Here is a 14707-nt window from a genome sequence, read left to right as displayed (position 1 = left end):
GACATCCTTATTGTTTTCAGATTTTAACTAAAATCACAGTATTTACAAATTTATCTCCAAGTGCACCATGGTCTGAGATGATACATTTATTACTGCTGCTGAATTTGAGTTTTACATTTTGATAAAGACTCAACAAAAAAAAAAAAAAAAGTAGACCCCTATGTTTAAAGTAAATGTGAGAAATTCCAGACTAAATCTACTTTTCTGATCGTAAATGGGCTGGTGATAAGTAATTAACAGCATTGGTTTGGCTGTCTGCTCAACCTGCAGTTCACCGCTGAATGTGGAAGATTGCAAACTTGTGAAACAGGTTTTTGCAGCTTGATGCTTCCAAGCAGCTTTATGTGAAGCACTGTTCACTTTTTCAGCAAGCTGGTGCATGGCAACAGGGTCTTTAGGATAAATGTTCCTTACAGTCAAAAGAGATATGCTCTGGCCTTTTTCTTTGCACATTTTTAGAAGAACTTTAAACTGCGGGATGATGTGATGGAACTAACTTGTGTTGATATTGACTCTTGATGGGGTCTTGATACCTTTACAAATATCGAAGCACTAAAATGTGCATCATGTGTTGTCAGTCAGAGGTGATGCACAAACCAAGAACAATTGCTATAAAACAAAATTTCTGTTGAACATTTCAGTAAAAAGCCTATTTCCTGATGTATAGTTAGTCTGGTTTTTGGGGTTCTAATAGCAGCTTTTTTTTGTTGTTTTTTTTTTCCCTGTGTAAACATTGCACAACTTTACAGACGTTAATCCATTCAGTCTTTTTCTACACTTGATTTTCATAAACTGCCAATTTTTGGTATCTGAACAATAACATTGGAAAATCATGGATTTCTGATTCCTGTCACCATGCCGCACCACCCCAAAGTTTACCAAATCTTCCCTGACCAAGTATTTAGTGAACTTCTGTCTTTATGATTCTGCCCCAAAAGGAAAGCTAACAAAATGAATGAGTTCATTTTAATTATCTTTAATCCATGTCACTTTTTAATCCATAATTCACTTCTGGCTCAGCAGGATAGCAATAAATTGAAAAATTATTTTATATTTGTTTTGGTGTACCACCACGAAACTTTGAAGACACTCCATCTTGGACCCCTTTGCCATAGTTTTCCGGAGGCGCCTCTCCTTGTATCTCAATTCACCGCTAGATGGCAGTGTAGCTACTAAATCCACATAAACAAATAAAGCGACCGTATAATGGCACAAAAACAAATCCATGATAGTCTGATAACCGTTTAGCCGTGGGTTTAATATATAGTTGTTTTCTAGAGATCAGGTCAACTCCTCATGCAGAGACTGAGGTCAGCGCGCTCCCGTGTCGCTTCTTGTCCCTCACTATCAGTGCGCGCTCCCGTTGCTGACAGTGCTGTTTGGAGCAGCTGTCGGTCGGATAGTGTGTGAAGATCCTCGGACACGGAGACATGAGTGCAGAGTGACTGGATTCTTTTGAAAGGAACATTATAAAAAAATCCTCCCCGGGCTTTAGTTTACGTCCCCTCTGCCGCCTGAGCTGGATTTGTATTTTAGCCCATGTTTTCTTTATTCCCCTCTCTTTAGGCTGGAGTTGCTGGTTAAACTGAGCATGCTTATACCGTTGTCTTTGTTTCATGTGAGACTTGATTAAGATCTCGGGGCTGCAGACCAGACCGCCCGCTTCAAGGATTGAGAGAGAGGCTAATCATCCAGGCTGCAGCCCAACTTTTTTTTTTTTTTTTTTTCCCAGTCCGGTCAGGGATGTCTTTGACTCGAGTGGATTACATTGCGCCCTGGTGGACTTACTGGCTTCACAATTTCCCCCACATCAACCTTAGATTCCAGCCCATTGATAAGAGCTTCCAGCCGGAAGATGAGAACTACCAGCAGGTCAGTAGAGCAAAGATGAGATACGGGACTCAAAATATCGGTTGTGGGCATATCCTTGGGATTACGCAGTGAGTGGGGTACTCACTCACTCCTATAAACTTATGAGTTTATAGGAGATTGCCATTTGGTACAGAAAAATTTACAGATTTTTCTTACCTCTAACTTTTTCACAATGGTTAATCACAAACTCCTTAGTGTTTTACAGGTATTTAACGTGACAGTCTAAGACAAAAGAGTGTCTAATTTTAAAATGGAAAGCAATTGATACCTGGTTGTCAGTCTGAAAGTTGTGACATGTCCAACCAGTGCCTGTAAACCATAATTTTCAAGTCTTACATCAGATTTTCAACCTGATTAAGTTCTGAACTTTGATTGGACCATTTTAACACTTGAAGTGGCTTTGATTTAAAGCATTCAGTTTTAACCCTGCCCAGCTTAACCCTGTTAAACTGCAGTGTTCCCATGACATGATGTTACTTACTACTTTGTCTTACTCTGTCCAGATGACTGTTTCATCTTTGCTGGGTCCCATAACTTATTGCAAAACTGCAAACAATATTTCTTGTAGCTATTTGGTTGTTTATGGAGTAATCAATTAACAGTTGCCATGTGGACAAATTCTCCCACCTGATAATTTGATGATTCATTGACCCAGTTTGAATGAGAATCCTATTGTGCTCCTGTAGCTCCCTAATGTTCCTTTTTGAGAATGCGAGTATAAATTAAACTTACCATTAATAACTGTAAAATTCCCCACAAAGTCTCTGATATACTAGTATTCACATGAGGAAATCATCAAAGAGAGTGAATCATTTATTTTGTGAGATAGACCTAAAAACTAGTCATAAATTATGAGCTACAAGCTTTGTGATCTCTCTTAAAGACCTTCTTATGGCATTTCACCACTAAAGAGCATTAAGCCATACTTGTGGGAAATGCTGCCATGGGAGTTAAACTGATTCCCATCTCCACATGCTGTAGTAGGAATATTTCACACACCCTTTATGTGGACTGGGATTGATTTTTGGATGACTGAAGCTCAAACCATGAACATTTTTAGTCCCCTGAATATTTAAATATATCGCTCTTTAATTTTCTTAAGGTTACAGCCCAGCTTCCTTTAGTGTGAGTAGTTTCATCCCGCTGAGAATAAGTGACATTTAAGTTGATTTCTGCAGAACGTTGGCTCTCCAGAACTCGGGTTTTGTGGCCCTTCCGATGTTCAGACATGTTCTTTTTTTCAGATAGGTTCAAGGTTCCACATTTTCTATCAAAATGTATTTTCACAGGAATCAAAAAAAATAAACTGCACCAACTTAATCATAGTCTGCATGACAAAGCCACAGGAAATCGGCTCCTTACTCATCAGCTTCCTAAACCCGCATGTTCTGACACTATCAATGCAGAACAGACTGCTTATATTTAGTCGCTGGTGATCTAAGGTGGATACAGCTAAGCCCTTTGCGATGTGGGAAATAAATATGCGCCTTACATGTTGCACTAGACCAAAAAGTAGAGTGAAAGAGGACTTTGTCATTCAGGAAGTGAGTTTGCTTTAATGAACAAAATGTTATAATCATAACTTTCAGAGCCGAGTGAGGTGAATTGGAAACCCTACTGGTCATTCTTCTAGTTTCTGTTTATAATGTATGAACTATGGTCTTGAATAGAAGACAACCCAGGCTGACTCCACCAACCAGGAAATAAATTGTTTGTTGATGGTCAGTTCAAAGCAAGCCTTTATTGGACATTCCAGTATCATACACTGCAATTAATCTCTTACTCTTAACTCAGCGTTGGACATTATGTCTTGGATTAAAAAAAACAAAAAAAAAAAAAAACTATAAAACTCAAATTCTTTTTATGGAGTCACAACCCTGTGTTGAGTAAGAGTAGGACAGACTACATGGGATTTGTAAAGTAGACATTTACTTTTGAGCAATATATACTTCTTACTTATTCAACAAAATCTATTCCTAAAATAAAATGGAAAGTTCAGGCGCTATACAGTAAAGAAGTTTCCCTTTTTGAATTGTCTTACTAGATAAATGAACTTTGTCAGTGATAACTTTGAGACGAACCTGTATAACTTTGATGGTCGATGTTTTGAATCTTTTCTCTTAAACTGCACATTGAGTTCTGAATAGCAAACATAATTGCATTGTTTCTTGTATTTGGCTGCAGTACAGTTCATTTTAGAATAAAGACTTTTAAGTTGTCACAGCTATGTTATTTTAGTGTTGAAGAATTCTCAGATGTTTGCACGCTGAATTTGTGTTTTCCCACAAACTCGTTGGGTTTAGTGTCTGTTAGTCAGTAGCTTCGATTTAAAGCACTAAAGTAATGTCTTACCATTAATCAGGAACCTAATACTTATTCTGTCTTATTAGGAATTGCAATGATTTATATTCTGTTTAAAAGCTCATTCAAATTGGATTTTTGTCTCTTTTGGTGTTTGGAAAGTTGCAGAATGAGACAGAGAAAGGAAACATGTTTGTTTTTTTTGTTTTTTTTATCTTCTCTTGCTGCTAGTTTCAATTCTCGGATCCTCTGAGACGTGCACTCATGGTCATGGGGTTTAGGTGGGAAGGATGGTGTTTCTCAGCAGGTGAAAATTACTTCTTCTTTGTGAAAAAAAAAAAAGCCATCCGAGTGCAGTCAGTCACTTGGTTGGTGGGAAACCCCCAACTACTGTCTTTTAAAAATCTATTTCACTTTCCTTCCCATCAAAACAATCTGGCTTCATGTATCCATTTACTCATCTACATCGTAACTGTAGTTTCAGCTTTCAAACCTCCTTAGGGTTAACCTGAAATTTTAGAGCAAGGCAATTTATGTGTGCATGGCACATTTTCAGAAAAAGGGGCAATCCAAAGTGTTTTTTTATGATTAAAACAAAAATAAAAATAAAAAAAAAGCAAATGAGACAAAACAATATTGCAGTGGCAAAACAAAAGAAATCCATTACAGGTTGAGAGGCACTCTACGGTCTGTGACGTTACAGTTCAAAGGCAACTTTCAAAGTCTCCTAGTTTTTGTGAGAACACAAGTAGCACTGCTCTGGATCAGCTACCACTGTCTGACCTGTGAAGACACTGTTGCAGTGATCAATTTGACTGAAGACAAACTTATGGATGAGTTTCTCTAGATCTTGCTGGGACATTAGTCCTTTAATACTTGAAATGTTCATAAGGTGACAGAAGGCTGACTTTGTTGTTGTCTTTATGTGCCTCTGAAAGTTCAGGTCTTTTGTCCATCACTGTACACAATTTCTTTCTGTTCAGGTGAAGGAAGCTATTGCACGTCCTCTCACAGATTTCTTCTATGCATCTGCTCAGAATTTTAATGTGTTCATATTCACCTGGTGACATTGTAGTCCAGCGCTGTGTACCACCTGCATGGTAACTTATCTTATTAGTCATAACAATCTGAGCTAGCAGGAGCATGTAGATGTTAAATAAATGGAGCCCCAGTCGCTTCAGTAATATATCATGGGCGAAAGTGTCGAATGCCGTGCTAAATGTCATGCAGAAGCAACATCGTGGTTCTTTCACAGTCTGTATTTATGTGATTGTCATTGAACACTTTGTCAAGGGCGGTGAGCACGGAAACCAGACCAAAAGACATCAAAGCGGTTTATCACTGTTGGAAAGCTATTTAAAACACACATTTTTTTTTATAACACTTTGCTGATGAATGGAAGGTTAGAGATCGGCTTGTAATTTTGCAATAGTGCTAAATAGAAAGCTGAGGTTCATATAAATTTCAGTAAAGTTAAAAACCCACAGCTCACAGGGGATCAGCGGACATATGAGCTGCTCTTTAAATGTGATTTAGTTTCAGCTTTTTGCAAAGAGGTAATAGAGACCAACTCTGTAACACGTATAGCTGTAAGTGAAACAAAAGGTTGTACTGCAAAGTATTTACTCAGTTGGAACTGAATACAAACACATATCATAGCTTCCAGATTGTTATTTGCAAAAAATGCTGAAACCCATGCATAAATACCTTCTGCCCCACAGTTAAGACCTTTTTCTCTGTTGTTTGATCACGAAACATTCCTCTGCCATACATGTCAAGCTGTTTTGTTTTCATGATCTGACTTGTATCTTGTTTTTATGGTGTTCATAGCACTTTTCCGTTTTTCCCTGAAGTGACTGACTGTAGCCCAGATGAGTTTCTGCATTGTTTATTGGTAAAGAATTCAGTGTAATGGAGCCACATGTGAGCCTCAACTGACTCGTCTAATGTTGAGCTCATTCTATTGTACAAAAACTGCTGAGTGGAGGTTTGTTTGGCTGCCTCTGCGGATCGTATTGAGAAACTTGGTTGATGGCTACAATCCAGGACACATGCTCTGTCAGAGGAATTGTAATTGGCCAATTGTAACGTTGGCAAAAAGTCCTGTCTTGGCTTCTCTCCATGAAATTTGAAGGAATTTCAGAGGTTGGGGTCCTCTACTGTTCTTTGTCTGAATTTCTGTGTGTGTGTGTGGTAGCTGGTTTCAGTCAGTGATGTCAGTAACATCTGCCTGAAAATGTTCTCTAATTTATGTCTGCTGACAATAATCAGGGTATTCCCTTTTTATCTAGTAGTTATATATGTGGGGGAATTTCATCCTGCTGACTTCTGAATAAAAAGCCACGTCTGAATAAAAAGCAGCTTTGTAACCAAACCACTCTCATACCATCACACAGGAACGGCTGTGTTAAGGGATTACTTATTGTTCTCCATGTTGTAAGCTTGATTACTTAAGGAAAAACCTAAATCCTGTTCCCTGGTGGTAATTGTTTAGTGAAAATACCATGTTTCTTTCAGTCCTTCTCCACCAGATCAGTCAGACGTAGAAATGTATGTTTCTGCTCCATCACTCCTAGTGCTGCTAGTGCTGAAGCCTTGAGAATAGATAGAGGACAAAAACTGAAAAAAAGCTTGTCCAAAAATAAAGAAAGAGGACAAAAACTGGGAAAAAAAAGCTTGTCCAAAATAGGACAGAGGCCTAGTTTATTCTGGATTTATTGTGAGTGTGTTGAGGCAGACATCATGTGTAGGTCAGAAGGTCTGTGTCCATCTGACTTCTCTTTTTTTCTCTCCTCTTCCTGCTTTGTGAATCTGACATGAACTTCTTGCTAATGATGACGGCCAACACAGCCATTCTATCATGAGTCTCCTTTGCAGCATTCTAGTACTTTGTAAAACAAACACAATCCGTGATCATAACGTTTAGCTAAAATTTGGAGTCTAGGAGAAAGAAATGAAGTGGGTACATAAAACTTTAAAGAACTGCTGATGGGTCCCTCAGGATTGTATATAAAATTAGTTTCCTGCAACTTTGTGTGAATACAAAGGATTGTGGTTTGTGGATGTAACATGGCAATTTTGAATTGTGTAATGTTCACCTCTGACATGTCTCTACAGAAAATGTCTCTCTTGTTTTAGTTAATACAGCTGATAAGGATGTGGAATAAATGAAAACCCCACAGACATAAAGTACTATTCAATTACAGGAGCAAACACTCTCTTTACTTGATTGTTCTACCTCATGAGATTTTTCTGCAGCAATTTTCTGAAGAAAGCAGTCCAGTTGAGTGCATCCAAACAGTCTGTCCTTTTTCCTTCACTTTTGTGTTTTTTATGTCCAGATCATCATTCCCTTCACCCTTTCCTTCCTCTGCCAATTTCAATGGTTTCATCAGAGCCATTGTAGGGTATAAGAAAACAGGCATGAATTTAGAGGGTATTTTCTTTTAAGTTATTATTTTAAATCATTATCTTTATCGACAAAATGTAATCCTCAAGATTATATTTTGATTTAGCAACTAAATGCGCTAACCGTCCGGTTGGGGGTATTTTTCTTGAGCTTGTGACGGCAAATGGAAAATTATTTGTGCCAACAGCTAAAAATCTATTATCTTTTCAGCTATCAGAGCCTCCCTAATTGCATTGGAAATTTACCAACTCTTATAGCCTTCCCCACAAGAAAATCAATCTTAAATCTGTCACTTCTGATTCCCATGCTCCTTGTCCCACCTCAGCCTCCCTCTGCGTGCATTGATGACTATGTAGCTCTTTGTTAAATCAGTGATTCACTTCTGCTGAGCTTCTCCAGATCAGATTTTTCTCTTTGTTTCTTTCTCTGCTTCCTGTTCCAGTCATACATGCATACAGAACGCATTCATAGTTTTCCCCCTGGCTTTCCAGAAGGTCATTAACTCCTATCTGTCTCAATAGTACTTGAAGCCAGCTAGCACCGCGATTGGCTAGATTGGATAGCTCAGTACTAATAAAGGATTGTGCAACCCTCATGCTGATCTGACAACATTCAGTCGGTCAACGTTAACACCACTTCCATTGTTTGATTGTCAACAGTAATGGGGGATTTTCATTTAACTTGTTTGGTGCTTTGTAATGGCTCAGGTCATTTAGAAATGAAAGCAGGTCAGATCAACAACATTCACTCATTTCTCAAAGCTTCACAAATTAGGACAAGTGGATTCAAGCAATCACATTCCCGTCCAGTGTAAACAACAATGAAATATGCTCTTCTGTGGAAACTGGGGGGGTTGGGTTTCCTTTGTTGTGGGGGTGTAGCATCAGAATCATGACCCCTTGACTTCCCTGAGGGAACGGTCTCGGGCTTCAGCGATAGGGAGGGTGTCAAGGAAAGCAAATTAATGGGCTTTGTGGCACTCCTGAAATGTCAAAGTAAGCATGGCCTTCAAGGAGAAGCAGAAAGGGGGCAAGGGTCAACAAGGTTCTTTGGAATAATAAAAAAAAAAAGAAATTGCAGTTATATTTGAAGAAATTGAAAATAATACCTTCATAAGGTACAGTGGTTAAGTAGCTGTCTTGCTGTTTAGTTTTTTATATATATTTCACCGCCTAACATCACACTGCATCTGTCATACCAAGCCATTCTTTTACTTTAAACCTAAGGTGACTGTTTGTTCTAGACTATTGCTGTCTAGAACAAACATATCCGCTTAGCAGTGCAGGCATGTGGGGGTGCTGGTGCCTATCTCCAGTGGTCATTGGGCTAGAGGTGGGATACACCCTGGACAGGTTGCAAACAGCCATGCACAGCTTCAATGGTGTGACTGAATTCTGACTACAATTGACTAACGGACGTTTCTGCAGCATTACTTGTCCAATGGATTTAATTAAACAAAGCAAGCAAGAAGAGCCAATCTAAAAAGTAGTTCATTATGTTTCTTACAGGATTGGATTCTTATTCCCTAGTTCCAACTTTGAGTAACAATATATTTACAATAATGCAAAATGGACACAACCTAAAGCCTGCAAGAAGCTTACTTAATTTGCCAACCTTCTAATAAACTGCTTACTTTTTTTTGCAACTCACAGCCAAATCAGTGTTTCACTGTTTTTTTTTCAGAAAACAACCTTTTTAAACTTGTGCTCCAGATGTTTCTTTGGGACTCTCGTTCAATGTTACAGAGAGCAATTATGCAAGAGCAACTCAAGCAATGTAGTCTTCCATTAATCACGGGGCAGACTTGGTGTATGAATGTCATTTGTCAACATCGACTTACTGAATTATGTAATTGAATACAAGTTTTATTGACAACACACCATGGGTTTTAAAGTGTGACTTGCAGAACTGTGTAAATATTCACCTTTAAAACTGCTGTTCTGATATGATATCTATTTTTAGTTGACTTATGAGATTCCATTTCAGTCCTTTTTTTAAAAATGCATCACTTTAGTCATGTTGTAAGTTCTTGGCGCCTGTCTTCAGCACATTTTGCTTGCTAGCTGACAAAGTGTTGATGTTCCTCTGAATTAGCTTGAAGCTGTTCAGATTCTAACATCTCGTTCTAGATAAAGCTCTGAAAAAGAAAGAAAAAGAGATAGTGTGTCAAGAAAATATCCCCAACAAACAAACCACCAACACCTGCATGAACCATTTGCACAAAACAGGATGGATCCACATTTTTTATTTATTTTTTTTTACATCAACTTCTGACCCTAAAATCTAAATACCCGGTTTGTTTGGCACAAAAACAACGCCACATTCAAAGTCATGTGAATCCCAATTATTCCTTTTGCTGGTTCTCATCCTTGAGAAGCTCCTGTGGGAAAGGGTGAGTCACCATTTACATTCACAAGCAATTGAATAGGTTTACCTAATGAGGTGCCTGGTTAAGTGTTGAATACAGTGGTGGGTTTCAAGCTTGAAGTCTCATGGAATGAAATCTGCATTACTAAGGAATGCATAAACATTTTCTTAGACGTAGTAAGGATAAATGCTGCATCTGGACATCAGAAAATAAAATGGCAGGTTTTTCTTATATTGGCCAAAAGTATAGCTAATTAATTTAAAAGTATTCAAAGGAGAGTACCGGGCTCCAGCCTCTTCTGTATTTTAAGGTCTGAGCTGTCATTCACTTGTTAAAGAAGATAATGTTTTAAATCAGTGACAGAAACGAAAGCCCTAGCATGTCGGGTAATGGCCATTTAACTCGACTGTTAAACTCCCAACAAAACTGTCTGTTTGAATTTGTTTCCATCCACCCCTGTTACGACTTGGCCATTCCTGGAACTTTGCGTTATGCTGGTTTTTCCATGACCCGGCGTCCATTCACCCCCAAGATTGTGCGACAAATTCAAAGGAAGTCTTCAAAGCGTCTTCTGTGTGCTGGCCCAGTGGAGTGCACTATTCTGGAAAGGGTCCCGGTCCCTGGGGCGTTCAATCAAGTGCAGCAGTGTGACCAAAAGTGGGGAAGCAAAACAGTCGGCACAGGTGGTTTTGTTGAAATGTAGGCAGAAGAGGTTGCCTTGAGAGTATTATTTGAAAAAGCCATCAGAAATCCTAATTAAGCCAGAGCCTGTGGAGGGAAGTTGATCATACAAACTTTTTGCGACTGCATGAACGAAGAATGTTTGTGAAACCTTACGGGGACGTATTCCTCACAGAGCGAAATGAAAGTTTCTGCAGCCCACTGACTCTGACATTTAAGGTGGGGTTGCCTCATTCCTCCATGTCGTCTTCACTCAGTAACTGACCTGACACCCATTTAACCCCCTTCATGTTGAAGAAATGTCACTGTCCATTCCAGCTACACACAGTCACATGCACACACGATATTTATGCATAAAACGCCTGGAGACCTTCCCACCTACGCACAGCTGTCTGCAACCTGCTGTTGGGGGAAGACATTTTGTGTCACTTAGTTTCCATTAAGCACATCTTTAAGTTTTTGGACTTCCCCGCATAGACAACTTACTCCTGCAATGGAGATGTACAGCAACACATACTCACTGTTTATTAATTATGTTTCTGTGTCGTGTATTTAAAATTGGTTCTCAACAGAGGCTTAGCATTAGGCATTTACTGCATCAGCTTGACACCGAAAACATTTTCCATCCACTCAGTTTTTTGTAGAGATGTACTGGTGAGAGATTTTGGCTAACTTCTGATCTTTCATTTGAGATTTTAAAATAATTTAATTTCTCTTTGAGAACTATACATAACTGCCAGCATGCAGGTGGGCCCCATACGTGGGAAAGGTGGGCAGACCAGATGGGTCCCATATGGGTTTGTCCACTGGTTCCACGGTGGCCCCACATGGGTTTGCCCATGTAGGACCACAGCCTACATGGGCCCTACATGGGCAAACCCATATGGGACCCATCTGGTCTGCCCTCCTTTTCCCCATATGGGGCCCACCTGGGCATGCCATGTACTTCCCCCCTACTAAACAAGTTAACCCTCATCTATGACATAATTACAGAAAAGTAAAACTTTTTTTCAGAAAGAACCGTCTCTCTCCTTTGTTAAAAGTAAAATCCTCCTGTTAATCAATGCTCTGTTCATACAGAGCATTGTTAATACAGAGGTTGTTAAATTCTTTATTTTCATATTTTCTTCTTGTAGCTTTATATGAGCCTTAAGAAACCTTTCTCTGATCCGTAATTATGTATTTATATCATAACTAGAGCCTAGATCATATTGTGCGTGAGCCAAAACAGAAAGGGTGTATTACACATATATGTGATTAAACACAATTTAACTGTAAAAATAAACATGATTACAGAGATGACATTTTTAATCATCTATAGTATATTCTACTATTGATTAGCCTGATTAGAGTGGTTAGCATTATTAACTCTGTGAATAGACTTTTAAATGCCAGCATTTCTTTTTCCAGCAAGTTCCTTGATAGACATGGTATTGTCGAAAGAGTGAAACAGAGCAACTTTGCTTTAAAATATTCAGCTTCTTCTTATTTACTGACTCCCCATAGTTACATTAATCCATTCGATTCTTTCCTTTTACAACTTACTCCGAAGAATGTTTTCTTCTGTTATTTTAAGGTTGGCTTGTTCACTGATTTTGAAAAAAAGTTGCATTTTTTTGTTTTCGACCATTTAAGTAAAATTGGCCAATTTCAGTCACCAATTGATTTTTCTACTCTTCACAGTGGCATAGCGATGCAGTCTTCATCAAAAAAATAAATAAAAAAACACTTATTCAGGTCAAGCTTTTAGTCTGTAATGCACAGATATGAAGCATTTTAAAATATTTCTCCACTAAATTCACAGTCCTTTTATAAAGCCAGTCCAGGTTCTTCTGACTTTCATATCTCACCCCTGAGTAATGCATCCCCTGGTTGCTTTCTGGAATCGACAATGAGACACAATAACTTGTCTTGGAGCTGCTCATATTCTAATCGGCACTGAATTTTGCATTTTTCTAAGTCTTAAGGGTAACCAGAAGATTATGTCTTAGTCCATCCTCACATTCTCTGTTATTGAATAATAAGAGTGCCACAGAAAAAAATAAAATACTTAATCTATAAAATGAACACAACTGTTTTCTTGACCAGTAATGATTCACACTTTTTATACTGATTTAATTTTGAGGCATGTCCTAATCAGGAGTTTTTGTCTTAATAGTCAGAGTAATTGAAGAATCAGGCTTTGATGATACAGAACCCCAGTTTGATATTTAATCATAACCAGTTCCAAGTTTATGCAGTGAAATAACACCACAGTAGTACTGTGACTGTTCCCTGCTAACTTATTAATGACATTGCATATGCTACTTTATGTAGCTAAATCACATGGGCTGATGTTTTAAAATCTTTATTAATAATAATTATGAGGTTTCTGCTTCTTCCCATGTATTTTAGGTCAGTAACTGGACCAAAATGCAGAAACTGAGATCGAACTTTGAGGAGGTTTTATGAATGAACACAGAAAACCTACAGGACTTGAATGAGGAGAACGGAATACGGAGCATGTGGAGAGTAACAGGAGGAACTGGTAAAGAGCAAATAAAAATTAGTGAGCTTATGTACTGGAGGAAGAGTGGAGGATGGCACTTGATTCAGGTCATCAGGGTATGTGAAACAGCTGAGGAAGGAGCAAACTGAATAAGAGAGACTGAGGGAAAAAGACTAATTAATACAGAGGGAACAGAACTTGACAAAAAAATAGAACAACAAACCAAGGGAAAAAAGACTAACACTAACATAAGAGAGCAAACCGAAATGCACAGAAAAGAAAGCTCAAGTTTAAAATAAGAAACAATACACAAAGAAATGGATCGAGACCAAATAATTATAACGAGCACAGAGAAGTGAGCTAAATACGGCGAGCTCGTCCAACCGTAAACAACAAGAAGAGGATCAAAAAAAAAAAAAAAAAAAAAAAATGAAAACCAAAGCACCCAAAGATCATGGCATTGAATTGTTTGCTTAATGAAAAGTATGCTTAATGCCAGCTTAAAGCTTTTTTTCAGAAGGTACTTATCATCTCACAGATGAGTCTCATTAGAATGCATATTCCAATTTACTGATATCAGATGTACCTGCAAGTCATGTTCTGGACTTCTATAAATAATACAGATTACATCTGAGTGGGAGAAAAAAAGAAAAATCCAACTAAAAAAAGCATTGTGTTTTCAGGGCAGTACATGGTGTAGCTGTAGCAGAACAGCATGCACCAATGATACAAAGGCGTTTAGGTCTTGATGGAGCCTGCGATGGTTTGATTCTCAACCTTCCTGAATGTGTTCTCCTTTTATCTTTTTGCCTATTCCCTGTCTGATTATTGTTAATAAAGAACACTCATGTCACAAAATCTTTAAAACTCATCATAGCTTCTTGATAACCAGTTTTTGTGTTGTTGTTTTTTTTGGTGAGGGGGGTGTGGTTAGCGAGTCACACATAGTGACTCCCTTCCCCATGACTTCCATTCATGGTAAATTGCATCTGTAAAGTAATATTTGTGTGTAGCAACACTAATGTCTTCCTTTATGTGCTGAATTGTTTAATCCTCTGTTAATTTTCTTGGATCATTGTAGCGTAATACAATTAGCTTTTCTCTGCTGCAAAAGGTCATGCATTATTCATGTTGGATGCAGCGGTGACATTTCATCTGTGTATCTGATGTGTGTCTGTGTATAAGAGAGGAATCACCGGTAAAGAGAAAAACAAAGGGAACACAGTATCAGTGGCAGCAATAGCCCTGCTCATAACCTAATCCTGGAAAGGAGCGCAACTGAACACAAGGAGTGGGACCAGAGTATTTTCTATAAGAAAGGAAGACAGAAATCCTACACTTTTCAATTTGAGTTGAACACTCAAAAGCGATAAAACTGAGATTTTCTTTTAACTTGGCTACTTTCACTCGTTCCCAAAGCTGAATTTATGATGTTACGTGATTTAAGTGGTAGCCTGCTTTAACGTCAGACATAATTCCGGAGAAAATATTGTTTCCTTTTTTTTTTTCTTTTTTTTTTTTTTTTAATCCTCTTTTTTTTTTTTTTCTTCCTCTGGATTTCCCTCCTTCTTTAATTTAATTTTAAAAT

General features: G+C 38.2%; 1 protein-coding gene across 2 annotated transcripts in view; it reads left to right on the top strand.

Annotated features, from left to right (window-relative positions):
• Window positions 1–1316: 1316 nt before the first annotated feature.
• The window catches only part of ttyh2 (tweety family member 2), a 66544-nt gene continuing 53153 nt past the window's right edge, over window positions 1317–14707 (top strand). The window contains exon 1 of one of the 2 annotated variants that reach the window (XM_015046108.1): window positions 1317–1872. In XM_015046108.1, coding sequence (XP_014901594.1) covers window positions 1744–1872 — 129 coding nt within the window. In that variant the 5' untranslated portion in view covers window positions 1317–1743. The remainder of the gene's footprint in view (window positions 1873–14707) is intronic. The other variant, XM_015046109.1, reaches the window with a different exon arrangement.

This window comes from Poecilia latipinna, unplaced genomic scaffold (assembly GCF_001443285.1).
Source record: "Poecilia latipinna isolate Pla-1442-1.1 unplaced genomic scaffold, P_latipinna-1.0 Scaffold764, whole genome shotgun sequence".
Classification (NCBI taxonomy): Eukaryota; Metazoa; Chordata; class Actinopteri; order Cyprinodontiformes; family Poeciliidae; genus Poecilia; species Poecilia latipinna.
The sequence above is the reverse complement of the archived record's forward strand: the minus strand, read 5'-3'. Positions and strand labels throughout refer to the sequence as shown.